The sequence below is a fragment of the Caretta caretta genome, chromosome 20 (assembly GCF_965140235.1).
Source record: "Caretta caretta isolate rCarCar2 chromosome 20, rCarCar1.hap1, whole genome shotgun sequence".
NCBI classification, from domain to species: Eukaryota; Metazoa; Chordata; order Testudines; family Cheloniidae; genus Caretta; species Caretta caretta.
Window position 1 is genome coordinate 22,990,899 of NC_134225.1, and position 27,786 is coordinate 23,018,684.

General features: G+C 66.4%; 1 protein-coding gene across 9 annotated transcripts in view; it reads right to left on the bottom strand.

Moving 5' to 3' along the window:
• Positions 1-27,786, bottom strand: part of PDE4A (phosphodiesterase 4A) — a 152,666-nt gene that overhangs the window by 3,047 nt on the left and 121,833 nt on the right. For 4 of the 9 annotated variants that reach the window (XM_075121469.1, XM_048831442.2, XM_075121471.1 and 1 more), the window contains 13 exons: positions 18,698-18,883; positions 18,059-18,095; positions 15,756-15,829; positions 14,991-15,040; positions 14,467-14,579; positions 6,591-6,684; positions 4,316-4,494; positions 4,016-4,114; positions 3,467-3,631; positions 2,704-2,803; positions 1,185-1,339; positions 737-859; positions 265-447 (listed from right to left, as the gene is read on the bottom strand). In XM_075121469.1, coding sequence (XP_074977570.1) covers positions 265-447; positions 737-859; positions 1,185-1,339; positions 2,704-2,803; positions 3,467-3,631; positions 4,016-4,114; positions 4,316-4,494; positions 6,591-6,684; positions 14,467-14,579; positions 14,991-15,040; positions 15,756-15,829; positions 18,059-18,095; positions 18,698-18,883 — 1,558 coding nt within the window. Of the gene's footprint in view, positions 1-264; positions 448-736; positions 860-1,184; positions 1,340-2,703; positions 2,804-3,466; positions 3,632-4,015; positions 4,115-4,315; positions 4,495-6,590; positions 6,685-11,468; positions 11,882-14,466; positions 14,580-14,990; positions 15,041-15,755; positions 15,830-18,058; positions 18,096-18,697; positions 18,884-19,348; positions 19,818-26,742; positions 26,931-27,786 lie in introns of those variants that run through there. The other 5 variants (XM_075121474.1, XM_075121475.1, XM_075121473.1 and 2 more) reach the window with 5 other exon arrangements.

Genomic DNA, 27,786 nt, shown 5'->3' on the forward strand with positions numbered 1-27,786 from the left:
AGCTGAGGTCTGGGCAGCACCTGGCCCGACAGGGCCCTGATCTTGGCTGGGGTCTGGGCAGCGCCCAGCGCGACGGGGCCCCGATCTCAGGTGGGGTCTGGGCAGGTGCATTCAGGGGCTGGGCGCTGGGACCCCCGGCACGCTGCGCCATTGCAGAGCCCTGCCCCGCCACCGGCAGCTAGATGGGCCCGCGGGGCCCTCCCGACAGCCCCAGGGCCCCCACGTGGAGCAGGCCCCTTGCCCCGCACTCAGCTCTCCCCGCACCTGGGACTTCTCCACGGAGGCCGTGTGCTTGTCGCACATGGGGCTGATCTCCATGCCCCGCTCCCGCTCCTTGTCGCCCTGCCGGAAGAACTCCTCCATGATGCGGTCGGTCCACTGGCGATACAGCTCCAGCGGCTTGGTGGGGTTGCTGAGGTCGGCGCAGTGAACCATGTTACGCAGGACCTGGGATGGGGAGAACGAACACCGTGGGGACTGGGCCAGCCCCCCACGCGCTGCCCCCCCACGCTCTGGGCACACCCCGCCCCTAGTGCAGCGAGCCCAGCCAGCCCCCCGTGCCCTGCCCCCCCCAGGGGAAACGTCGCCCCTGGTGCAACGAGCCTGGCCAGCCCCCCAGCTAACCCGGGTCAGGATGGATGGCTCGTTCACTTGGCTGATCTGGGGGCCTCCATCTCCCTCCCCCAAACCCAGGGTCCCATGGGCTGGGGGCCCTCCCCACCCCCCACCCACCCACCTGCATCCGGTCCGTGTAGTTGTCGAGCAGCAGCACCCCGGAGCTCGTCACTTTCTTGGTCTCCACCATGGTCTTGAGGTCGGCCAAGAGGGTCATGTGCTTGGACATGTCGGTGGCCAGGACCTGGGGAGGCCGGGGGAGGGGAGAGACTGTCACGGGAGGGAGGGGAGGAGCCGCCCAGAACCCAGGAGTCCTAGCACAGCGCCCCGTGCTCCAGCCCCCTCGGCCTGGCCGGCAGTCCAGGAGTCCTGATTGCCAGCTCCCTCCCGGAGTCTGCGACAGCCCAGACCCTGCCCCGGCACGACCCTCCTTCCTCCCTCCTGCCCACTGGCAGGGCTGGGAAAAGGGCACAGGACACCCCCTGGCCCCCGCCACCAGGTGTGGGGATCGGCCCCCGGGGGGCTGGCCAGGGACGGGCGGCAGGGGCTGGGCCGCGGCCCCGGCTCACCATGTCGATGACCATCTTGCGCAGCGTCTGGCGTTGGCGTTTGCCGAGGCTCTGGAAAATGTCGCAGTTCTCCTCCTGCAGCAGCTTGAAGCCCACGGCCAGGTGGTGGTTCTCCAGGACCGACTCGTCGTTGTACATCAGGGCCAGCTCCGAGTCTGCGGGGCGAGGTGGGTTAGGGGGCGCCGGCTCCCGCCTCCCTTGCTCCGTGGCGTGTGCTCCCGGGAGGGGGGGTCGCTGCATGGCAGGGAGCTGCGTGCACAGGCCAGGCCCACCAAGGACCCAGCCAGCTGCACGGGGGGGGACAGAGCAGCTCTGACAGCAAAGGCGCTCTCGGCAGGGCACGGGGTTTGTGCACACGTGTCGGAATGCACACGGGTGTGCCTGTATCCCAGTGCACAGCTGTGCGCACAGGAGGGCTGGCGTGTGTGTCCCGGTGCCGGGCGTGTGTGCAGGAGGGCTGGCGTGTGTGTCCCGGTGCAGGGCGTGTGTGCAGGAGGGCTGGCGTGTGTGTCCCGGTGCAGGACGTGTGCGTTGAGGGGTGTGTCCATGTCCCGGTGCAGGGCGTGTGTGCAGGAGGGCTGGCGTGTGCGTAGAGGTGTGTGTCCATGTCCCGGTGCAGGGCGTGTGTGCAGGAGGGCTGGCGTGTGTGTCCCGGTGCCGAGCGTGTGTGCAGGAGGGCTGGCGTGTGCGTAGAGGTGTGTGTCCATGTCTCGGTGCAGGGCGTGTGTGCAGGAGGGCTGGCGTGTGTGTCCCGGTGCAGGGCGTGTGTGCAGGAGGGCTGGCGTGTGTGTCCCGGTGCCGGGCGTGTGTGCAGGAGGGCTGGCGTGTGTGTCCCGGTGCCGGGCGTGTGTGCAGGAGGGCTGGCGTGTGCGTTGAGGGGTGTGTCCATGTCCCGGTGCCGGGCGTGTGTGCAGGAGGGCTGGCGTGTGTGTCCCGGTGCCGGGCGTGTGTGCAGGAGGGCTGGCGGGTGTGTCCCGGTGCAGGGCGTGTGTGCAGGAGGGCTGGCGTGTGCGTTGAGGGGTGTGTCCATGTCCCGGTGCAGGGCGTGTGTGCAGGAGGGCTGGCGTGTGTGTCCCGGTGCCGGGCGTGTGTGCAGGAGGGCTGGCGTGTGTGTCCCGGTGCAGGGCGTGTGTGCAGGAGGGCTGGCGTGTACGTAGAGGTGTGTGTCCATGTCCCAGTGCCGGGCGTGTGTGCAGGAGGGCTGGCGTGTGTGTCCCGGTGCCGGGCGTGTGTGCAGGAGGGCTGGCGTGTGTGTCCCGGTGCCGGGCGTGTGTGCAGGAGGGCTGGCGTGTGTGTCCCGGTGCAGGGCGTGTGTGCAGGAGGGCTGGCGTGTGTGTCCCGGTGCCGGGCGTGTGTGCAGGAGGGCTGGCGTGTGTGTCCCGGTGCCGGGCGTGTGTGCCGGAACTGGAGAGATTAGGAAACACACACGTATGCCCCCCCAAGGCTGCTGCGGGTCTCTGGGAAGCGCGCTGGGACCCCCAGGATCTCGCCCCCGGGTGCGGGATCGTGGGGCACTCACTGGTGTTGATCAGGAACTGGTTGGAGACGCCCGGGTGATCCACGTCATGGATGGCGGCTGCGAACAGAGCGGCCAGGATCTCCAGGTCGGTGAAGACAGCCTGCCAAGGGCACATGCAGGGGGCTGAGGCCGGGGCCGACTGGTTAGCAAACGAGGGCAGGGACTGGGACTGTCCCGGCGCGACAGGCGGGGCCCTGCTCCACAGGTAGGCACGTCATAGTGCTAGGGACCCAGGAGTCCTGGCTGCCCCCCTGGGACCAGTCCCTCAGGCTCGTGCCCAGCCATGCCATCGGCACAGCCAGGAGTCGCTCTGGCCTGGCTCTTAGGGGAAGCTGCAGAGACTGTGCTGGGAATTGCCAAGGGGGGCTTAGACCGAGGACCCATCACCCTGGTATCCTGCCTCAGAGTGGGCCCGATGCCAGCTGCTGCCAAGGAGGCTGTGAACCCCGCAGGAGGCAGCGATGGCAGAGATGGGCCCAGGGCGGGCAGACAGACAGACGGCTGGGGGTGGACGGACAGACGGCTTTCCAGCCCACCCAAATGCGTTTCAGTCCCGTTTCCGTCCCTATTCTGGCCACTCCCCCCCGACAGCCGGCCGGCCTGGGCCGTGTCCCGGACGCCGTGCGTTACCCGCCTGCCGTTACAGGGGGTCGAGAGCTGGCCCCGGGGCACCCCACTCTGCTGCCCGCCGGCACCAGGCCCAGCTGGCTGAGAGAGCCCCCGGCGGTGGTTCTGTCCCGGGCACGCTCAGCCCCCCACTCACGTCCAGGGCGGGCGTGGCCAGCAGGACGTGTGTAGACTGCACCACGTCGGCCGCGTGCAGGCTGTTGTGGTAGGCCACGTCGGCATGGTAGTGCTCCTCCAGGGTCAGCACGTACGTCAGCAGCGTCTCCGCCGGGATCTTGAAGGTTTTCAGCAGCTCTCTCTCCTGCAGGGGGGCGAGGGGGGCGTTCGCGGCCAGGCAGAGTCACGCCAGAGGGGCCACCGCCAGGCACGCCTGTGGGCTGAGCGCACCCCCCCAGTTCCAGCCCCTGCCAAAGCCCTTGGCAAAAGCCCCCGGGGGAATCGCCCCCATCCCACAGAGCTGGGAAGGGACTCCTGGTACCCAGCCCCCTCCCCCCCGTTCTAACCCCACTAGACCCCACTCCCCTCCCAGAAGCCAGGAACAGAACCCAGGAGTCCTGGCTCCCCGGCCAGCGCCGAGGATCCCGGGTCAGGTGGGCATGAGGGATTCCGCGTGCTGCACGGAGGGGCGGGCGCCGGCGGCCCCCATGAGCAGACCCCACCCACCGCGCCAGGCACGGGGCCCTACCTGGAATATCGTGTACATGATGCAGCTGAGCGAGCAGCTGTTGGAATATTCAGAGACGTGGAAAATGTTCAGGCCCCACTTGTTGAGATTCTCCAGCTCCTGGAAGGCAGGACAGGGGGTGGTGAGAAAGGGGGCGGGGGGGAGGACAGGGCCCCCTCAGAGAGGCCTGGTAGAGCACGTCTGCAGGAGTCCAGAGGTGGTGGTGCCCAGCTGGTCCCACGGCCCCCACATAGCCCTGCTGGTGCCCCTCACTCCCGACACGCAGCCCCCTGCTAGCCCAGCCCAGCCCTGCCCCCCCACCTTGCTCAGCAGCTCCTCCTGGTCGGTTTTGACCCCGAAGCGGGGGATGCTGGAGTTGGTCAGGCTGGAGGTAGGCATGAGTTTCTTCACCCCGCTGATCTGGCACATGGGCTGCTGCTTCTTCTTCTTCTCCCGCTCCTTCTGCGTGGGGGACGGGATCTCCACCTCGTTCTGCTTGTCTGGGGGGTGGGGGGAAAGCGGTCGGTCAGAGGGGGAGGGGCTGTCCCACTGGGGCACCGAGGGGGGGGAGAGACCGTGACGTGGGCGTGCAAGAGGCTGCACGAGCAAGAGTGAGCGTGCAGCAGTCAGTGTGAGCGCACGGCTCTGAGTGTGACTGTGCGTAGGCAAGAGACGGGGCCAATGTGCGCGGGGGGATACGCGTGCAAACCACCCCTCCCCCAGCCGCCCTCAGGGGTGTGTCCCCTCCCCACAGTCCTGTCCCAGGGAGGCCTGGTGCCCACGCTTGCGCCGGGGGGGGCGGAATGGGAGCAGAGGAGACCCGGGTCGGGCTGGGCCCGGCAGCGAGACAGGCGCCCCCCCCCCAGCACCTGCAGAGAAGAGGGCGGAACGAGGCATCATGGCAGCGTAGAGGGTGAGGGGGGCCCCCCAAGACATGGGCTCCTGGAGGGGACTCAGGCAATGGGGGGGGGCGAGGGAGAGGGCAGCTTTGTGACATCACAGGGCACCCAGCCAATCCGTACGCAGAGGACTCCACATGATGCATGTGGCAACAGTGACCCAGAGAGGCTCTCATCACTAGACTCCGCTCCCCTCCCAAAGCCAGGGAGAGAACCCAGGAGTCCTGGCTCCCAGCCCCCCTGCTCTCATCACTGGGCCCTGCTCCCCTCCCAAAGCCAGGGAGAGAACCCAGGAGTCCTGGCTCCCAGCCCCCCTGCTCTCATCACTAGACCCCACTCCCCTCCCAGAGCCAGGGAGAGAACCCAGGAGTCCTGGCTCCCAGCCCCCCTGCTCTCATCACTAGACCCTGCTCCCCTCCCAGAGCCAGGGAGGGAACCCAGGAGTCCTGGCTCCCCAACACCCCCCACTGCTCTAACCACTAGACCCCCTCCCAGAGCTGGGGACAGAACCCAGGAGTCCAGGATCCCAGCCCCCTGTTCTAACCACTAGACCACCCTCTCCTCCCCTTCCCAGAGCCAGGAGAGAACCCAGGAGTCCTGGATCCCAGCCCCGTGCTTGCGCCCAGCACTGGGACACAACACAAACTGCTTTCCTTTCTTGCTTCACTTAACTCCCTCGTAGCCGTGTCACTGATGCCCCCCATTCCTGAACAGCCCCTACCCCCCAGGCGTGAGTCCCCTTGGAGGGGAAAGGAGCTCCCCCGATCTGAACTGCCCCCTGAGCCTGGCCCGGGCAGGGTTAATAGCCCCGGGCTGCAGCGGTGCCCAGGGCAGCAGGGGTGAGGCCTGGCCCTGGCCAGAGCCAGCACAGACCTCCCATTGACGGGCCCTTTGCATCAACATTTGCTTAAGGCCGGAAGTTTGTGTCCTTTGACGTCAATGGGGCTCCGGGGACCAGTCTTCCTCCGGGGGAAGCTGCTCCGGACGCAGCCAGAGAATGGCCTTCCTGGCGCGGGGTGGCGGCGTGTGTGGGGGGGCAGAGGGGTGTGAGCGTGTTGGTGAGGCAGGGCTGGGCGGGGCTAGGCGGGCCTGTGTCTGCACAGCATCTCCAACCCCAGGAAGTGACTCACCCAGAGTCACACAGGGAGCTGGGGCAGGGAAAGAACCCCGGAGTCCTGGCTCCCAGCCCCCCTGCTCTAACCACTAGCCCCAACTCCCCTCCCAGGGCTGGGATAGAACCCCGGAGTCCTGGCTCCCAGCCCCCCTGCTCTAACCATTGGACCCCACTCCCCTCCCAGGGCTGGGATAGAACCCCGGAGTCCTGGCTCCCAGCCCCCCTGCTCTAACCACTAGCCCCCACTCCCCTCCCAGGGCTGGGATAGAACCCCGGAGTCCTGGCTCCCAGCCCCCCTGCTCTAACCACGAGCCCCCACTCCCCTCCCAGGGCTGGGACAGAACTCTGGAGTCCTGGCTCCCAGCCCCCCTGCTCTAACCACTAGCCCCCACTCCCCTCCCAGGGCTGGGATAGAACCCCAGAGTCCTGGCTCCCAGCCCCCCTGCTCTAACCATTGGACCCCCCTGTGGCACACACGGGCAGGCAGCTCCATCCCTGGGGCACCTCTCACCACTCTCCAGGTCTGACCCAACGACTCGGAGTCAGGCCCCAGCAGGGACCCCCGGCCCAGCTTGGTGCTCACCGAGGAACGTGTTGGAAATGTACTCGGAGACCTGGTTTCCGGAGCGGCTCATCTCAGACAGGTGGGTGAGCTCACGGGTCAGCATCCTCTTGAACTGCCAACGAGAAGGAGAAAGGGGCTCAGTAGGGCTGCCTGGGAGCAAGTGTGCATGGGTGTGCAGGTCACCGTGCAAGCTGAGCTGCACACTTCCTCGCACGCGTGTGTGTGCACACTCCACCATGCAAGCCAGGGGGCAAGCCAGCGCGCACGCTTTCCGCACAAGCTGGCAGGCCCGCCTTGCTGCATGGGCGAGACTCACAGGTGTGCCCGCTTCCCCACGGAAGCGAGTGTGAACTTCACTGTGTCCACGAGTACACCAGGATGCCTTGCTGTGCCTGTACGCTGGCCTGTTGCACGTGTGGGAGCCCAGTACCGGTGTTTGCGCACCTGCCCCACTATGCTCGTGAGCCGCTGCTGTGCGAGCACGTGGGCTACGCTGTGCAAGGGCCTCGCCCGTGAGCTCCAGCCACCAGCGCAGACACCCGCGTGGAACTGCAGGTCTAAGGGGCACACGGGTCAGTCCCCAGAGCCCCCCACGATCGGTGCCCCGAGGCCCCAGCCCCGCCTTACTCCTGGCTACTCTACACAGACAACTGCCCAACTTCCCAGCATGGGGGAGAGGCCAGAGCCCGCCCTGCCCCCGTCTCTTAGCCCCCCACTCAGAGAACAATCTTATTGTTTGAATAAACTCAGGGGATTTTTTGATCTAGGTTTGAATTTGCGGCACAGGGCAGCACTTCCGGGCCCAGCTCTGCCGATGCCCCTGACTCCCGACCTGCAGCCCCCTGCTAGCCCAGACCTGCCCCCCAGCTCCACCAGTGCCCCTCACTCCCGACCCACAGCCCCCTGCTAGCCCAGACCTGCCCCCCCAGCTCCGCCAGTGCCCCTCACTCCTGACCCACAGCCCCTGCTACCCCAGCTCTGGGGTCCCCCAGTCCTGCTGATGTCCCTCAACCCTGACCAGCCGGACTCTGCTCAAGGTGTTAATTCACCCCCCTGCTGATCCCCTCCCGGGCCAAGACCCCCTCTAGAGAGGCAGGTCTTACCTGGACGGGCAGAAGGTGTTTAAGGTCTGGCATGGTGGCCAGCTCCAGTGCTCCCTCCTCCAGCCCTTTGCCCCAGCCCGCACGACGCTGCCAGGGGCTGGGGACTCCAGCCCAGCCGCTCCGGACACCCCGACCCAAGCGGAGAGCAGCCAGGGATGGCAGCCCTGGCCCGGCATCAGCCACGAGCCGGCTGCTCGGGGCACTGGGAAGCAGCCGCTGGCTCAGGGTTTCCGGGCAGAGTGAGTCCAAGGGAGGGTGGGTCACACTCCTGGCACAGAGCCCTCCCCGGAGAGGCTGTGGCTCAGGACAGGAGCCCCACGGCTGGAACCGGCCAACTAGGAACCAGCAATGCATCCCTCCCTCCAGGGAGCTCCCCTGAGATCAACAGGAGACAGGGATAGAACACAGGAGTCCTGGCCAGTCCCCCTGCCCCCGCCTTGGGCCGCTCTAACCACTAGACCCCACTCTCCTCCCAGAGCCGCGGACAGAACCCAGGAGTCCTGAGGGGCTGACGCTGGTGTTAGGCTCAGAATCAAGCAGGTGGGTCGGGGGCTGGGGGCTGCTTCTGCAGTTTGTCGCCCGCCCCCACTTTAAAGCCCTCTTTGTCCTTCAGCGGCTCTGGGCAGCTGCTCCTGCCTGGAGCTGGCCAGCGGCTGGAGACTCATCCCGGAGCCGGCTGCACTCACAGCCAGAGGCCTCTTCTTGCGGGGGTCTCCCTGGCTTTCCCTGCCCCTGGCCCACCTCTGCCTGCCCCCCAGGCCAGGCAATGGGGGCAGGGGGCCCAGCTGGGGCAGGGCCTGGACAGGGGGAGAGGGGGATCTGCAGGGCCCTCCTCAGGTCCCAGTGGGAAGGGTGGGGGGGCAGCTTTCCCTGCAGTACTGCCTATGGGCTCCCCCAGGCAGGGGGAGGGGTCACTGCGCTGCTCCCCACAGTGCAGAACCCGCAGGCCCCATGGGGAGCTGGGGGGAGACACAAAGAGGCCAGCAATGGCAGGACACCCCCCCATCACACAGCGTGGCGAGGGGGGGTCCCCATTCCTGAGGCACAGAGTGGGGAAGTGACTTGCCTGAGGTTACACAGGGAGTCTGGGGCAGAGCCGCAGAGAGAACCCAGGAGTCCTGGCTCCCAGCCCCCCTGCACTAAGCCCACGCCACAGGGTGAGCCGGGGGCAGCGCGCTCCTTACCCCCTGCCTGGGGGAGGCCCCCGGCCAGGACACAGGGTCTGGGGGTCACAGGGAGTCTCCTTCGTCTGGGTCTCCCCAAAGTGGGGTCCCAAAGGCCCCTCCCCAGCTTGGGGACACCCCCAAACTCTGCCCCCCCCGCTCAGGCCACGTGCCCAGGGCATGGTTCATACCCAGCTCCCCTCCCCCATCGCCTCCTCCCCCTGCCCCCCTTCACGTCACACAGAAAAAACCCACAAATGGCAGAAATAAAAGCGGGGCAGTGGGACGTGCGAGCCCCCCCAGCCAATCAGGGCGCCGCAGCCCAGTCTCCATAGCGACAGGAGTCTCCTTAGCAACTGCCCCATCGCCAGCCTGGACACAGACGCTGGGTCTCCCAAGGGGGGGGGGGTGTTAACCCCTTCCATCCCAGCCCCCGTCCCGGTGCCCCTCACTCCCGACCTGCAGCCCCCGCTAGCCCAGCCCTGGGCTCCCCTGAAGGGTGCTAGGTGATTGGGTGCAGGGGGAGACAGGATGAGGGGGGGTGTTAAGCAGCTGGGGACATTGGCTCCAATCCCCGCCCCCCGCTCAGCAACCCACACGTGAGACGAGTTTGTCGGGTCTCAGCACACCGGCCTCCCCCTCCCAACAGGCCCCACTGCTCTCCTGGAGTGTGTGGCCGGGGCAGAGGACCTGGCTTTAGCCCCCCAGCTCCCCGGCCAGGGCAGGCACGGAAATCTCAACCTACGGGCACGAGCTGCACGCAGCAAATTAGGTCAAAACTGACACCCAAAAGCAGCGCTCGTCCTGACCCACAGGGGGGAGGGGCACAGGAGCACAGCTGGGGAGGCCATGGCCTGGGGGCAGCAACAGACGCAGCAGTCGCTGTCCTTGGGGGGACGTGGCTGGGGAATGGGCCGCTTCCCCACAGCTGGGAGAGGAGGACGGAGTGAGCTCAGATGGGAATGCCCCCCCAGCCCCACATCGGGAAGGAGAACCCCCAGGGGAAGAACCTGGGACCCAGGGCAAGGGGGAGACACAGAAGGAAGGGCCTGGGAGGGGTGGGGGTCAGGGCTGGACCACAGGGGGAGAAGGGTGGGGGAGGGGAGCAGGGCTGGATAACCTGGCGGATGGGGGTGGAGTTTTAAGGGCCAAATATAAAACCAAACTAAAGGCCCGATTCCCCGTCCCCCTCTCCCCATGGGGCCTGGCCTGGCAGGAGTCACTGGAACCAGTGGGTCAGAGCAGGGGGCTGGGAGCTAGGATTCCTGGGTTCTCTCCCTGGCTCTGGGAGGGTGACCAGAGCTGGGTTTACACGCTGAGTGGGGGTGGGGGGTGTTGGGAGGCCCCAGGGGTTCGGACCCCTCCCTGGAGCCTCCGGGGCTGCCTGCGGGCTCCAGGGCTGGCCCTGGTTCCCAGCCCGGAGGGCCCTGCCTTCTGAGGTGGGGGACGCACGGTGAGCAGCCATGGAGGTGCAGGGCAGGTGGCCTGCAGCCCCTGGCGCACAGGGGGGCCCAGTTTGGGCAGGTGAGCCCTTCCCCAGCCCTGTGCGGGGCACTGTGCCCAGCAGCTGCAATCAGGAAGGACCAAGCCTAGTGGCTGGGGGGGACTGGCACCCCAACTCTGCAGGCTCCCAGGGTGCAGGGTGATACCCCCAGACTCCAAGCTGTGTGCAGAACCCCCTGCCCCGAACACAGCTCCAGCACCGACCTTAGGCGCCCGAGGGGAGAAGGGGCTGTGGGCAGGGGTCTGAGCCTTGTGCTGATGGCTGGGGAGGGCACTATAGGAACTGACCCCCCCAGCTGGTGCCTGAAGGGGCCGGGTGGTCTCCGTACGAGAGGGATGGGGTAGGCTACAGGGGCACACAGCTCCACGACACCCCCCAACCCCGCTCACAACACCTGCCCCAACACCCAGACATAACCACACACCCCGTGAGGGCGCATTCAGGACACACATATGGAGATTTCACACACACACAGACACAGAAGGGGTGTTCAGGACACACGGGGGGGTCTCTCTCTCACGCACACACACCAGGTGTTCAGGACATGGGGTGGGGGGTCTCTCTCTCTCTCTCTCTCTCTCACACACACGCACAGGGGTTGTTCAGGACCTGGGGTGGGTTTTTTTCTCTCTCTCACACACGGGGGTGTTCAGGATACACAGAGGGGGGCGTTTCTCTCTCTGACACACACACACACAGGGGGTTGTTCAGGACACGGGGTGGGGGGTGTCTCTCTCTCTCTCTCAGGCGTGCGAGGGGCACCAGGGCCGGGAGACAGTGGTGCTGCCCATGGGGCACTCGTGCGCGGAGCAGTGGCCGCGCCAATGTGACATTGTCGATAAGGCAGAAGGGCAAAATCACCCCCTCCCCTCCCCCGCCACACGTACCCCGGCTCCCTGCCGGCCCAGCCGGCCCCCCGCGGCCATGTCCCACCCCCCCGACGGGTCCATGCAGCCCCCGGAGCTGCACATCTGCTGCCCCGGGAGAGGCCCCCTGCAGCCTGCTCCCCCGAACTGGGACCCCCCCTCGACGCCAGGCCAGGGGGAGCTGCGGGCCCTGTCCCCCAGCCTCCCGGTGGGCCGGGGCAGAGCCAGGGCGCCCCCACTCCCGCCTCTGTCCCCGTTACCTGGTCCCACCAGCCGACCAGCCATGGCTTCGCGCACGTCTCACAGAAAAAATCCACTAAGGGCATCTTCCAGCCTGCCTGGTGGCAGCCGCGGGCGGCTCCCCGGCTCAGGGGCGCCCGTCCGCCTGCTGCCCGTCTCTGCTGCAAACGGGGTGCCGACCGGGGCCCCCTCCCCTGGCAAAGGGGTTAATATCCCGGGGCCCTCTCTGCCCCTGGCATGGCGAGAGGGGGAGAGTGCCCCCGGGCTTCCCCTCACATCGCCGCGGGCCCCCCGCCTGGGGTGGGCACGGGGGGCACAGACGGCCCGGGGAGGAGCAGGCCGAGGGCTGAGCCGAGGCACTGCCAGCCGGCGTTGCCCGTACTGCAGAGGAGCAGGGAGCTACCCACAGTGCACCGCTGCCCGGCTCCCCGTGCCCTCCCCGCCAGCCGCGGGGGGGGGGAGGGGGGGCGGACGCCGGACGCCGCTCACTGGGGGAGGAGGAGGAGCCGGAGTCTCCCGCCAGCAGCAGGCCCGAGCGCGCCGGCCATCCCTGGGTACCAGGGCACTTCACTCCCCCGCCTCCCGTCTCCCGGGGCAGCGGTCACCGGGGCGACGGCACCTCCTCCCGCAGCCGCATCCCTGCCTGGCGTGCGGCTGTCACTGCAGCGCATGGCAGGGCTGAGACGGGGGCGGGGAGACGCCGGGGGGGGGGGGGGGCAGGGACCCTGCTGCTCGGAGCTAGGGGCCCCAGGAGATGGGGGGAGGGGGTTAACCGGCTAACCCAGAGCTCCCAACCCCATGGCTCTAACCATTGGCACCTGACTCCTCTTCCAGAGCCAAAACAGAACCCAGGAGTCCTGATTTTGGACTATGTTTCTCTCCTTCCAAGATGATGGTCTAGTGGGTTAGAGCAGGGGGGGCTGAGAGCCAGGACTCCTGGGTCCTATTCCCAGTTCAGGGGGGGGGGGGAAGTGGGGTCTAGTGGCTAGAGGACAGGCCTAGGCCCTGGGGCCCCGTGATGGGACTGGAACCCAGGAGTCCTGAAGACATGGGCAGAAATGCTGCCAAGTAAAGCAGCCCCCTCCCCCTTCCCGTTACCCCTCCCTCTGCCAGCCCCTCCTCGCCCCTGGGCTCCCAGCTCCCCAGCTGGGTCCAACCTCTTTTATCGCAGCTCCCAAAACCAAGCCAACTTTGTGGGACAAGCAGCTGCGCTCCCCAACCCCATGAGCCAGCCCAGCCCCCTGCCCCCCCACTACCACATGGACCCTTCCACATCCTGGATCCTCCTCTGAAGGGGAGTCCCCATTTCCATGCCAACGCCACTCCCGGGGTGCACAGTGGGAGGATCCCTGAGGTGAGACTGGAGGGGAGCAGCCAGAGCCAGAGACACGACACGTGTGTCATTGCAAAGGGCTCGCACCCCTGCCCAAGGGGCCACACGCCCGCCCGGACACAGGGCCACACGCCCGCCCGGACACGGGGACACACACCTGCCTGCACCTGCCCAGACACAGGGCTACACACCCACACGGACACAGGGTCGCACGCCTACCCGCGCCCACCCAGACACAGGGAGACAGGGCCTTGAACCCACATGCATCCACCTGGACATGGGGCCATGCCCCCACCCACGGCCCACCACACGCACCAGCCCAGAGACGGAGCCACTCACACTCAAGCCTGGACACACACAGGCATGCACACTTGTGCCTCTGCATACCAGGACGTGGAGATGCACAAGCAGGGCACACGCCCATACAGATGCCATCTCCGTTCCAGGCACTCACCCATCTCCTTCCCACCCTGCCCAGAGCTCGCCCAGCCCCTGGCATCACCCCCAGGTCCCCCAGTCTTCCACGCCTTGCCACAGCAGGTCCCTCTATTGCTGCGTCTCGACGGGTATCCCACCCTGCACGCCAGCTCTCACTGCCAAAGCAAAATCTACCCAGAAGGCACCTGGCCCACGCTGTACACAGGAGATCAGGCCCCTGGACCCCAGCACAAACGCTGTGACCGCACAACCTCACACAAACTCTCCTGAGCCACTGGGCACAGTCCTGCAGCAGGGAGTCCCACTGCTTCCCAGAACAGGGCTGGTGCCAAGATGACCACCCCACCCACTGAGATCCTGCCAGGCACAAGTCCCGCCTATCCCTGCTCATTTGCATATGACCTTGTGGGAACCCAGAGCCAACCCAGAAACCACCACACACCCGACGCCGGTTCCTAGCCAGGTAGCCACGGTGAGGGGCGTCTTAGAAACGGGGGATGGGCAGGCGTGGGGGGGGGGGGTGAATACATATGGGGAAGGACTTGGATAGGTGGGGATGGAGGAGATTGGACAGATGGACAGGCAGACGGGGGGAATGGATGGAGGGATGGACAGGCAGACAGGGGCGTTGGATGGATGGATGGATGGATGAACAGGCTGATGGAGGTGGTGGATGGATGGAGGGATGGACAGACAGGCTGACGGGGGATGGTGGATGGATGGATGATGGACAGGCTGACGGGGGTGGTGGATGGAGGGATGGATGGCCAGGCAGACGGGTTTGCGTGGGGATGGATGGAGGGATGGACGGCCAGGCAGACGGGGGTGGTGGATGGATGGAGGGATGGACGGACAGGCAGACGGGGGTGGTGGATGAAGGGAGGGATGGACAGGGGTGGTGGATGGAGGGATGGACAGGCAGATGGGTTTGCGCAGGGATGACGGAGGATGGACAGGCAGACAGGGGGGTGGATGGACGGATGGACTGACAGACAGGGTGGTGGATGGATGAATGGCCAGGGAGACAGGGAAGGGGATGGATGGACGGATAGGCAGACCCGGGGGGAGGGGGTGTGTGTGGATGGACGGATAGGCAGACGGGGGTGGGGGACGGATGGACGGCCAGGCAGACAGGTTTGCATGGGGATGATGGACGGCAGGGGCAGGACACACACAGCGACAGGCACAGGGACCAGCCCCCGCCCTCACCCTGGGGCGCCCGGCCTGGGGCTGGGGGGCAGCCCTACCTTGTTGGAGGCCATCTCGCTGACGGAGCGGTAGGTCTGGATCGTCTCTAGCTGGTCCAGGCACCAGTCCAGCTCCTCCAGGGTCTCCTTGGCCAGCTGCTGGTAGGTCTCCTCTGGGGGCCAGAACGGCTGCCGTGAGCACCGACCCAGTGAGGGCCCCATGGGGTCAGAGGGGGTCTGGGGGAGCTCCCCCAGCTGAGTCCAACAGCGCCCACCTGCATGTGGGAGGAGGCTGGGAGTGGGGTCTAGTGGTTAGAGCAGGGTGGGGGGAGGGGTGGGAGCCAGGACTCCTGGGTTCTCTCCCAGCTCTGATGCTAACTCCTCACACAACCATGGTAGAGCCAGGCCTCCCGCTGCCGCAGTTTCCCCCCTGTAACCAATCCCCCCAACCCCCTAGGTGAGCCACCAGAGTAGGGGTGAGCCACCAGATCCCAAAGACGTGGTGCCCTCCCACATCGGGATTCCCAGGCAGGGCCGGGGGGTCCCCATTCACGGCCCCTCCCCCAGCGCGAGGCAACGCTTACCTGACAGCATGGCCTTGCAGAAGGTCGGCTGGCTGCCCACAGGGGACCTCCTGGGGGGCAAGAACAGACACCCGCTCAGCCACCCCTCCACAGCGCAGAGCGCCCCGGCCACGCCCCCATCCACCCCCTACGGGCCTGGGGGGCAGGAACAGCCCCAGCGCAGGGTGCCCTAGCCACGACCCCCATCCACCACCTACGGGCCTGGGGGGCAGGAACTGCACAGGGGTGGGCCAGGAGCAGTCAGGTGCAGGGCCTTTGCCAGCCCCACGCTGCCCAGGGAGGCATCCCCCTCCTGCCCCCTTTCTCTGTGGCTGCGAATCAGGCCGCTAGAGGACACTCAGTGGGGCTCACGGTGCCTGGGGGGGGATCGGCAAACGGGGCCCCTGGGATCCCCACAGCAGGGCTGGGTGCAGATGGGGGGGGCTGGGGCCAGCCCCCGAAAAGGGGTGTGGGGGGGTCCCTGTGCAGCTCACCCCAACCGCATTTCCTGGGGTGGGGCCGTCACATGGCCCAGGTGTGTTCGTGGGGGGCCACATGGGGGGGTGCTGGGCTACAGGCAGCGGGGGGAGGGCTCATGAGGGGGGGCTCCCCCCTCCGTCAGTGCTGGCAACCCTGAGGCTATTGGAGCTGTTCCGCCATTTCTGCTGGGGGGGCCGACTCCCTAAATCCCCGGACAACCCCCACTGCCCCCAGCCAGGGTGAGAGAAGGGGAGCTGGGACCCCGGGGGGCAGGGAAGGGGGCTGGGGTCCCTGGGGGTCACTCACTTGTTGGACGCTGGGGTCGGGATGTTGGCCAGGATGGAGAAGTTGTTTCTTACGCTGCGCAGACTGGCCAGCACCTGCAGGGAGAGGAGGGTCGGGGCTGGAGCTAGAAGGCTGGTCGGGGGGCACCCCCTCCTTGCCAGGGGCGCACAAGCAGCCATGGGGCCCGCAACCCTGGGGCCCTTCTGGGCTGGAGCTTCCTGCATTCAGCTCAGCACCAGAGCTGGCTGTATTTTAAAAAATCCTTATTGAGGTCACAGGGGCAAACCATCCCGATGTGTCGAAAGAACAGTAAATATGGCAGGCGACCAGCTTGGCTTCACAGTGAAATCTTTGCTGATCTTGAACACAAAAAAGAAGCTTACAAGAAGTGGAAGATTGGACAAATGAGCAGGGAAGAGTATAAAAATATTGCTCGGGCATGCAGGAGTGAAATCAGGAAGGCCAAGTCACACCTGGAGTTGCAGCTAGCAAGAGATGTTACGAGTAACAAGTAGGGTTTCTTCAGGTATGTTAGCAACAAGAAGAAAGTCAACGAAAGTGTGGGCCCCTTAGTGAATGAGGGAGGCAACCTCGTGACAGAGGATGTGGAAAAAGCTAATGTACTCAATGCTTTTTTTGCCTCTGTCTTCACGAACAAGGTCAGCTCCCAGACTGCTGCACTGGGCAGCACAGCATGGGGAGGAGGTGACCAGCCCTCTGTGGAAAAAGAAGTGGTTCGGGACTATTTAGAAAAGCTGGATGAGCACAAGTCCATGGGGCCGGATGCGCTGCATCCGAGAGAGCTAAAGGAGTTGGCGGATGTGATTGCAGAGCCATTGGCCATTATCTTTGAAAACTCATGGCGATCGGGGAAGGTCCCAGACGACTGGAAAAAGACTAATGTAGTGCCCATCTTTAAAAAAGGGAAGAAGGAGGATCCTGGGAACTACAGCCCAGTCAGCCTCACCTCAGTCCCTGGAAAAATCATGGAGCAGGTCCTCAAGGAATCAATTTTGAAGCACTTGGAGGAGAGGAAAGTGATCAGGAACAGTCAGCATGGATTCACCAAGGGCAAGTCAGGCCTGACTAATTTAATTGCCTTCGATGATGAGATAACTGGCTCTGTGGATGAGGGAAAAGCAGTGGACGTGTTGTTCCTTGACTTTAGCAAAGCTTTTGACACGGTCTCCCACAGTATTCTTGCCAGCAAGTTAAAGAAGTATGGGCTGGATGAATGGACGATAAGGATAATGGACGAAAATTGGCTCAACAGGTAGTGATCAATGGCTCCATGTCTAGTTGGCAGCCGGTATCAAGTGGGGTGCCCCAAGGGTCGGTCCTGGGGCCGGTTTTGTTCAATGTCTTCATTAATGATCTGGAGGATGGTGTGGATTGCACTCTCAGCAAGTTTGCAGACGACACTAAACTGGGAGGAGTGGTAGATACGCTGGAGGGTAGGGATAGGATACAGAAGGACCTAGACAAATTGGAGGATTGGGCCAAAAGAAATCTGAGGAGGTTCAACAAGGACAAGTGCAGAGCCCTGCACTTAGGACGGAAGAATCCCATGCACCGCTACAGACTAGGGACCGAATGGCTCGGCAGCAGTTCTTCAGAAAAGGACCTAGGGGTTACAGTGGACGAGAAGCTGGATACGAGTCAGCAGTGCCAAGAAGGCCAATGGCATTTTGGGCTGTATAAGTAGGGGCATTGCCAGCAGATCGAGGGACGTGATCGTTCCCCTCTATTCGACATTGGTGAGGCCTCATCTGGAGTACTGTATCCAGTTTTGGGCCCCACACTACAAGAAGGATGTAGAAAAATTGGAGAGAGTCCAGCGAAGGGCAACAAAAATGATTAGGGGTCTGGAACACATGACTTACGAGGAGAGGCTGAGGGAACTGGGATTATTTAGTCCCCACGGAAGAGAAGAATGAGGGGGGATTTGGTAGCTGCTTTCAACTACCTGAAAGGGGGTTCCAAAGAGGATGGCTCTAGACTGTTCTCAGTGGTAGCAGATGACAGAACGAGGAGTAATGGTCTCAAGTTGCAGTGGGGGAGGTCTAGGTTGGATATTAGGAAAAAGTTTTTCACTAGGAGGGTGGTGAAGCACTAGAATGCGTTTCCTAAAGATGTGGAATCTCCTTCTAGAGGTTTTTGAAGGCCTGGCTTGAAAAAGCCGTGACTGGGATGATTTAGTTGGGGATTGGTCCTGCTTTGAGCAGGGGGTTGGACTAGATACCTCCTGAGGTCCCTTCCAACCCTGATATTCTGCGATTCTATGACTAACACCCACCCACCCCCGTGTGGGGGCCAGCACCCACCTGGGCGAAGGGTGTCACGATCAGGTCCTCCGTGTGGCTGCGGGGCAGAGAAACCAGACAGGGTGAGCGACGAGGCCCCCCGCAAAATCCCCCCCCCCGCCAGTCCTGGGGCTAGTTCCAGCAGGGGGGCTGCGCTGTGGGGGAGGGTGCTGCGCCAGGTCTGCACCGGGGTGCTCTATGCCTGGGCGGGGGGGGGGCGGTCTGGGCTGGGCGGGCCCTGCAATGGGGGCTGCACAAGGGAGGCTGTGCCGGGGGGCCCTCTGTGCCATGGGGGCTGTGGCAGGGAGCTCGATGCCAGGGCGGGGCTCTGTGCTAGGGGGGCCTCTGTGCCAGGATTGTACCAACTGTGCCGGGCTGGGCACCATGTGGCTGTGCTGGGGGCTGGGGACCATCTTTGGGGTCTGTGCTGGGGGTGCACAAGGGTTGTTGCCTCATTCACAAACTGAGGGGGGGCTTCCTGCCACTGCACAGCTGTAGGGGAGGGGAAGAGTTGGGAGGCAGGGCTCCAGTGGGGGCTGTGGGGCAAGGCTCGGGGGGGCAGTAGGGGAGGGCTCGGGGGGCAGGACTCCAGGGTGGCAGGACTCAGGGGGGCAGGGCTGGGGGGGCAGGACTCCGGAGGGCAGGGCTCGGGGCACTCACGACTCGCTGGCGACGGAGGAGTTGCGGGACATGGTTTTGGGCGACAGGTCGTAGTCGCTGTCCGAGCGGTATAGGAAGGACTCGCGCCGCTGGCCCGGTGGGAAGCTGGGGTGCAGGACGAGGCCGGGGCTGGCCTGGGGGTCCAGGGGGCTCCTGGCCGGGGAGGGGCCATTCTCCACCTCGAAGCTGCAGGAGGAGACAGAAGACAGGTGAGCAGGGGGTCCCAGGCCTGCACCCCGGCTCCGGTGCCCCCTGTCCCCTGCTATAAACACTCAGTGGTTCCCACGGCCCCCTGCCGTCTCAGCCCTGCCCCCCGACTCTGCCGGTGCCCCTCACTCCCGACCCGCAGCCCCCTGCTGTCCCAGCCCTGCTCCCCCACTCTACCGGTGCCCCTCACTCCCGACCCGCAGCCCCCTGCCGTCTCAGCCCTGCCCCCCGACTCTGCCGGTGCCCCTCACTCCCGACCCGCAGCCCCCTGCTGTCCCAGCCCTGCCCCCGTCAGGCTCGTTTCATGGCCACCCAGCTCAGCCCCCTTCCTGCCCCCCAGCCAATCTGGGGGGTTCAGGGTGGGGTCTCTTCCCACCAGCAGATCCTCTCCCGGACCGAGCCCCCAGTCCCGCGGCCCCTCCGGCCCAGCTCAGCCCCACTCACCTGCGGGGGTGCAGAGAGCTGCAGGGCAGAGCCATGTTAGAGCGGCATGGTCCGGGGAGCGGCCGGCCTGGGGGCTGCCCCACGGGGTCACTGCTCGCCAGGGCCGTGGGGGCCACAGGGCTCAGAGCTGCCCACCCCAGAGCCCTGCGGGAGCCGGGCCGCCCACCCCCACGCCGCATGGGGCCCGCGCAGGGCGGAAGTTGCCGCAATCGGGTTGGGAAAGGCTGGCTTTGGGGGAGGCCTGGTCCCAGCGGCGCCCCCAGCTGGGGGCCGACTCACAGCCCCGGGGGGCCCTGCTCCCGCTGAGCCGCACCGGCTTCCTGCCCCCGCGGGAGGAAAGGTGCAGGTGGGGCGGGGGAGGGCCCCAGGCCCTAAGTGCCAGGCCAGGCTGGGGGCCCCCCCGGAAGAACCAGCCTCTGGGCTTCCTCCCTCCCCTTGGTGCCTTTCGCTTTCAGTTATCCCAGCAGGAAGGCGGCTGCCGACCCAGCTCCCCCCGTCCCCGACCCCAGGCCTCCCCCGTCACGCCCCGCTCCCCTCCCCCACCATGCCCAGTCCCCCGCCCCTCCCCACCACGCCCCACTCCCCTCCCCCACCACGCCCAGTCCCCTCCCGCTCCCCCACCACGCCCCGCTCCCCTCCCCCACCACGCCCAGCTCCCCCCAGCCCTTCCCTGTCACGTCCCGCTCCCCTCCCCCACCACGCCCAGTCCCCCTGCCCCTCCCCCACCACGCCCAGTGCCCCCCATCCCTCCCCGTCACGCCCCACTCCCCTCCCCCACCATGCCCAGTCCCCTCCCCCTCCCCCTCCACGCCCAGCTCCCCCCAGCCCTTCCCTGTCACGTCCCGCTCCCCTCCCCCACCACGCCCAGTCCCCTCCCCCTCCCCCACTCCGCCCAGCGCTGCCCCGCCCCCCCACCACGCCCTGCTCCCCTCCCCCACCACGCCCCGCTTCCCTGCCCCTCCCCCATCATGCCCTGCTCCCCTCCCCCAACATGCCCAGTCCCCCTGTCCCTCCCCCACCACGCCCAGCGCCCCCCAGCCCTCCCCCGTCACGCCCCGCTCCCCTCCCTCACCACGCCCAGTCCCCCTGCCCCTCCCCCACCATGCCCAGCGCCCCCCAGCCCTCCCCCATCACGCCCCGCTCCCCTCCCTCACCATGCCATGCAGCCCCCGCTAGCCCGGCCGGAGCTGAAAAGCGATGACCCCCGCTCACTAGTAAATCCCCCTCCTGTGGCCTTTTTCCAGCTCCCCAGAGGAGTCTGCCCAGGGGACATGAGCTGCTGTGACACAGTGTGTCCAGCAGAGGGCAGTGGTGCACGCAGACACCCCCATTGCACACGCATTCCCATGCACTCACATGTGAGCTTGCACACTTCGTTCCCCCCCCCCCCCCCGATTTGTGTGTCCCGGGGGGAGGGGGATGGATCTCAGGTCAGGCCCCCTCAGCCCCTGGCCCGATCCCCCCCCAGCTACAGCCCTGCTGCTGCCCTAGGCTGGCTGCTCTCATCTAAGTGCCGCCCCTCCCCTCCCCCGGGTCTCTGGCACCCATGGGGCTTGGGGAGTTTGGCAGCACAGGGATTGGCAGGGGGAGTGGGGGGCCTGGGGGCAGCAGGGCTGCAGGCGTGGGAGGGGGCTTCCCGATGAGCCCAGCCAGGCAAGGAGCTGGGGCACTGGGGGAGGGGAGGGGTTCCAGGTGCAGTGCCCGCAGGGAGGGCCACTCTGTGCCCCAGAGACACGCGTGTGCCCGGGCAAAGGTTCCCCCACTCTCCCTGGGGGCCCAGCCCCCCTCACCACGGGGCTGCTGAACCTGGTGGGCAGGGGCCTGGCCTGGGGATCTCCAGCTGGGCTTCTCCCCCTGGAGGGAGCGGCCTGAGCACGGGCCTGGGGCTCAGGTCACCTGGGTTCTGTCCCCAACTCTGACCTGCTGGGTGACCTGGGGCAAGCCCCTCCCACCCTGTGGAGACTCAGCTCTGTGGAGCGCCTGGTGTCTAGCTGCCCCCTAGCAGAGAGCTCACCCCGAATCCCGCCGCAGGTCCCCTTGGCAGAAAGTCTGCCGGGACCCATCCCGCCCCCAGGGGTGGGCAGCTATTAACCTAGCCAGCTGCTACAACGGGCAGCGAGGGGCACCCACAGAGCTGGGCGGGCAGGGCTGGGCTAGCAGGGGGCTGCGGGCCGGGAGTGAGGGACACCCGCAGAGCTGGGGGGGCAGGGCTGGGCTAGCAGGGGGCTGCGGGCCGGGAGTGAGGGACACCCGCAGAGCTGGGGGGGCAGGGCTGGGCTAGCAGGGGGCTGCGGGTCGGGAGTGAGGGACACCCGCAGAGCTGGGGGGGCAGGGCTGGGCTAGCAGGGGGCTGCGGGTCGGGAGTGAGGGGCACCGGCAGGGCTAGGAGGTGTCTATCATGGTGCTGAGGGGTGGCAGGGTGGCAAGGGGGGGCCTCTTTTGCCTACCAGCATCCTGGCAATGCTATTTACAAACACAGAGTGGGGGGAGGGGCCAGCTTTGTGCTCAGACCCCCCCATCCCCCCCTCTGAGCCGGTCTTGCCGGTTCTTCTGTGAGCTGAGGGGGCGGGGAGTGGGGGAGGCCTGCCCCTCTCCCCAGTTGCTGCCAGGGGCAGGGGCGTCCCGGGGCGAGGGGAGCGGTGCCAGGTGATGCCAGCAGCTGCTCCGGGGCTCCAGGTGTTTGTGTGACTCAGCCCCAGAGTTTAGCCCTTTGGCGGCTGCTGATGGCGCTAGGAGGAGGGTGGGAGGCTGGGGGGGCACGAGCACGGCTCCCCCCTCCCCGCCAGCCCCCTCCCCGCCCTGGGAGAGGCAGGTTCCACTGCAGCCTCCCCGCCACACACACTCACCCGCCCCACAAGCCGCAGTGAGCTGCCGGGCCGGTGGGGGGCCGTGGTGGGGTGGGGCTGTGGGAGGGGCAGGGAGCGAGCAGCGGAGACACCCCCAAGTGCTCACGCGGCAGAGCGGGGACGGAGCCGCCCGGCCCCGGGGGCCCGAGCTCAGCCGGGGCCGTGTCAGAGCTGGGGTCTGGCTGCTCCCGGGCCTGAGAGCTCAGCCCCGACCGCTGCTGCTGCTGGTCCCGCTGGCACCCCCGTGTGTGTGCACAACCGCACCCCCCCGGGCACCCCCGCACCCCCCCCGGGCACCCCCCAACACACCCCCCCGCACACACACCCCCGGGCACCCCCGCACACACCCCCCGGGGCAGCCCTGCACCTACCCGCACACACCCCCCCGGGCACCCCCGCCGCATAGCCCCGTGCACCCCCGCACCTACCCGCACACACATCCCCGTGCACCCCCGCCGCACACCCCCGGGCAGCCCCGCACCTACCCGCACACACCCCCCCGGGCACCCCCGCACACACCCCCATGCACCCCCCCCACACACCCCCGGGCACCCCCGCACACACACCCCTGGGCAGCCCCGCACCTACCCACACACACCCCCGGGCACCCCCGTGTGTGTGCACAACCGCACCCCCCCGTGCACCACCGCACCCCCGTGCACCCCCGCACACACACCCCCGTGCACCCCCGCACCTACCCACACACACACCCCCGTGCACCCCCGCACCTACCTGCACACACACCCCTGTGCACCCCCATGTGCCCTCACACACACATCTGTGCACACCTGCACACTTTGCAGTCTCACACACCTGTGCACACCCACTGCGGGCACACACAGAATAAGCCCCATGCATCTCCCTGGCCAGCTCTGCTGGGGGGAGTGGGGGAGAGGCCGACACACACAGGACCCCCCCCACACGCCCTCTCTTGACCTGCCTCAGCCTCCCCCACACCCCCCCACCCCGATCCGGCTACACAAGGGCTTGCACGTGCCTGTCCCACCTCAGACCCACCCCGCCCCGGCCTTTCCAGCTGTGACGTTGACCCCCCTGTTTAGTAACCCACACTCCTTAGCCATCATTAGCAGCAGCCACCCAGTCCCCTCCCCAGCCCTCTCAGCCTTCCACAGGGCAGGGGGAGGCCCAGGCTAGTGGTGGGCCTGAGAGTACAGCTGGGGAAACCGAGGCACAGGAAGACGATGGGACTTGATCAGGGTCACACAGTAGGAGCGTGGCAGAGCCAGGGAGAGACCCCAGGAGGCCTGGCTCCCTGGGTGAATTGCACACACACATCAGTGCATTGTTCACACGGCACACACATCGCGCTGCGGGCCGGGGCGGGCAGGTCACAGCACTGCCTGGGGCTGCCTCCCAGCTGACGCCATCCCGGGGAGGCCAGCGAGCGGGGGTACACAGGAAGCGATAAGATTACGGAGCCCTGGGGTGACGCAAGGCAAGGCGTTATCAGCCCCAGGAGAAGCAGGGAGGAGCCTGGGGACAAGGGCGTGACTGATCAGGGCCGTAGGCCTCCAGCTGCCCTGCACCCCTGGGCTAGCCAGAGCCAGCTGGGGCCACTGCAACCGAGAGAGGAGAGCCGCCTGGACTAGCGGATGGAGCACAGGGCTGGGGCTCAGGACACATGCTCTGCTGCCTCCTTGCTGGGTGCCTCGGGCAAGTCCCTGCCCTGCTCCATGCCTCAGTTTCCCCATTTGTAAAATGGCTAAATCCCTTGATGACTGGGGGGCCTGGATAGCCCAGTGAGGGATGCCAGGTAGATAGAAATGTGGGGTGGGGGGGTATGGGAAACACTGGCTGACATGGCTCCAGGGGTGGGCTGGCTGGGAAGAAAGGGGGAGGGACCTACCCAGCCAGCTGCCCCCCCCCCCCGGAGTTGGAAGGGAGGGTTCTGGCTGCTCCAGCTGTTTGCAATTAGGGCTGGGTGGGGTTGGGTTTCTTGGAGGGATAGCTCAGTGGTTTGAGCATTGGCCTGCTAAACCCAGGGTTGTGAGTTCAGTCCTCAAGGGGGCCATTTAGGGATCTGGGGCAAACATTGGGGACTGGTCCTGCTTTGAGCAGGGGGTTGGACTAGATGATCTCCTGAGGTCCCTTCCAATCTTGATATTCTATGATTCATCCCGAGACTCTTCTGCTGGAGTTCAAGCCAAGTCAGCGCCTGGGGCCAGCCGCAGCTGTATGGGGAGGGGGGGCAGCTGTGAGCTCCTGACAGGCAGAGGAAACATAGGGGGGGGCATTCCCCACCCCAATCCCCAGGGCTGACAGGACAGGAGGGAGCCATGGATGGGGCCCTCTGTGCCCACAATCTGCAGAGCCCCATGGCAACCCCCCCGTCTGCCCCCAGTGGACGGATGCTGAGGGGCAGCCAATGCGCAAGGCACCAGCTGGCCCTGAGTGGGCCCCCATAAGACCCGACGCCCCCTCACTCAGCCCAGCCCAGCTCCCCAGCTCAGAGCAGCTGGCGCGGGGGCGAGGGGGGTACCAGACGGGATGAGCTGGGAGGGGGCATTCCCCACCCCAATCCCCAGGGCTGACAGGACAGGAGGGAGCCGAGACCAGGCCCCGTCGGGCCGGGCGTTGCCCAGACCCCGGCCGAGACCAGGCCCCGTCGGGCCGGGCGTTGCCCAGACCCCGGCCGAGACCAGGCCCCCGTCGGGCCGGGCGTTGCCCAGACCCCGGCCGAGACCAGGCCCCGTCGGGCCGGGCGTTGCCCAGACCCCGGCCGAGATCAGGGCCTGTTGAGCCAAGCATTGTCCAGACATGGAGTGAGAAACAGCTCCTGTCCCATCTAAACAGAGGTGGGAAACTGAGGCACTGAGCAGCGGACTGATTTGTCCAAGATCGGCGGCACAGCTGGGAATAGAACCCAGGCGTCTCGGGGGGCAGCCCAGCGCTTGCCCCCCGCCCCACCCCCGACCACTAACCCCAAGGCCCTGCTTTATGTGAAGCGTCCTGTGAAACGTACCCCTGCTCTCTATGCCAGCCTAGGGCCTGTCCCATCAGCCCCTGCTCCAGGGCTGCAAAGGGGGACTCCCACCTGCCACCAACAGCCAGTGGGAAGGGGGCACACAGCCGCTCCAAGGCACCCTCCCCCGGCTCAGTCACCGGGTGCAATGGGGAGCCGGCGACGAAGGAAGCGCCAGCCCTGAGCACCCAAAAGCCACCCGTCCCCGCTGCTCTGCCCCCAGGGTGGTCGCTGGGACCTAGCGCCCATCGCTGGAGCCTCTGGCCCCTGGAGTGGCACAAGGGGTAAACAAGGCTTTGGAGGAACCCAAGCCCCTGGGGGTGAGGGAAAGTGGAGCCAGGCCAGGTGTAAATATAGCTCCTGGCTCCAGTTTCCTGCTTGACATTTCACTGCCGGCACCAGCTGCCTCCTGGCTTCGGGAAGGGACAAGCCAAGGGCCACAAAGGCAGGGAGGGCCCTGCTCAAGGATCTAGCCCCTCAGGCCCCCTGTTCCTCACCTGCATTGGGCCATCCCATGGGACGCGGGGGGGGCACCGCAGAACCACCCAGCCCAGAGTCAGCGCCAGGGGCTCAGCACACAACACCCACCCCCTGAGCCCCCAGCACCCCCCAGGGAAAGGCCCAGCAGCTCGGCCGGTGCAGACCTCAGCTGCCAATCAAGAGGCTCATTGACTTGCAGCTGAGACCTGGCAAACTCAGGTCACTGAGTGGCCTCGGAAGGCGAAGGACCAAAGCAGATTCAAACTGGCGCCCTAGAGGCTCGGGCTCCAGCCCCTCAGACCCCAGCGGGGGGCAGCTGGAACCGAGGATGAGCCCCAAGGAGCCAGCCAGAGCCCCCTTCCCGCCCCCCACCCCAAGGTCAGGGTTTAACCAGGCCGCACACCGCCAGGGGCAGGACAGGGTCACGGGTATCGATCTGGGCAGCATTGTCCTAAAGGCCCCCGCCAGGGGCATCAGTGCTCATGCACACACTCGCCCCCCGAATGGGCTCACAAATACACACACACTCACCCCTGAGTGCACACACTCGCCCCCCGAATGGGCTCACAAATACACACACACTCGCCCCCCGAATGGGCTCACAAATACACACACACTCGCCCCCGAGAGTGCACACCCCCCTGAATGGGCTCACAAATACACACACACTCGCCCCCCGAATGGGCGCACAAATACACACACACTCGCCCCCAAGAGTGCACACACACACACACTCGCCCCTGAGTGCACACACCCCCGAATGGGCTCACAAATACACACACACACCCCCCGGAATGGGCTCACAAATACACACACACACTCGCCCCCGAGAGTGCACACAAACACACACTCGCCCCTGAGTGCACACACCCCCGAATGGGCTCACAAACACACACTCACTCGCCCCCGAGACTCCACAACCCCCCCCCGAATGGGCGCACAAACACGCACACACTCACCAGGGGTGGACACGTGGGGACACGCACGTTCATTATCAATGCACACAAATGCACACTCACCGCCAGCACGGCCCCCGCTGACACACACGCAAATGCCCCCCGGGGACCCCCCCCGCGCTCACCGACCTCCCCACCTTGCCCAGCCGGTGCCGCCCCACGTCCGCCTCGCTGAAGGAGAAGTGCATGGCCCGGGGGGGACCCAGGAGTCCGGGGGAGCCCCGGGCTGGCATGGGGGGCCGGCGGCTCCGGGCGGGACAGACCCGCAGCCGGTCCCGGTAGCGCTCGGCTCGGCTCGGCCCGGCCCCGGGCGCCCAGCTGGCCGGGGAGGGGCCGCGGTCGGCTGCAAAGCCCGGCGGCGGATTTCGGGGCCAGGGCCCGGGGCTGGGACCCCCGGGGGAGCCGGGGGCTGGGGGCGAGCGGCTGGGCTCCCAAGGGGGGGCTGAGCTCTCCGGGAGGGGGTCACGGCTCCGCGCCAGGCCCCGCAGAGCCCCCCGCCCCGGAGCCAGCCCGGGCCCCCCATGGGCCTTTCCGCCTGGCCCCGGGGCGGTGCTTGGTGGGGACACTCGGGGGGCTACAAGCCAAAGACTCCGAGTTCACAGCCCCCCGCTCGCTCGCTCGCACAGCCCCCGCTTGTGCCCGAGGGGAGCAAAGTGCCTTACAGACATCCCGGCTCGCACACGCGTGTGCGCTCACACCAGCACCCCGCAGCCAGGCCAGTCGCCTCCTTTCACGCGGGGCAAAGTGATGGACAAAGCACGGAAGAGACTTGTGCCAGGGACACGGACTGTCAGAAGTGGAACCCAGGAGTCCGGGCTCCCACCCCGCACCCCCTGCTCTAACCACCAGCCCCCACTCGCCTCCCAGAGCTAGGGATAGACAGCAGGAGTCCTGGCTCCCAGCCCCCTGCTCTAACCACCAGCCCCCACTCCCCTTCCAAAGTGCAATGCTGTTCAGCAGCTATGGGTTTATTATTGTCGGGTGGGGGGGGCAGTGGGCGGGAGGATTTGTTATTGTAGGGTTGTGGGGGGGGGGCAGTGGATGATAGGGTTTATTATTGTAGGGTTGGGGGGCAGTAGGCAGGAGGGTTTGTTATTGTAGGGTTGCGGGGGGGCAGTGGGCGGGAGGGTTTGTTATTGTAGGGTTGGGGGGGCAGTCGGCAGGAGGGTTTGT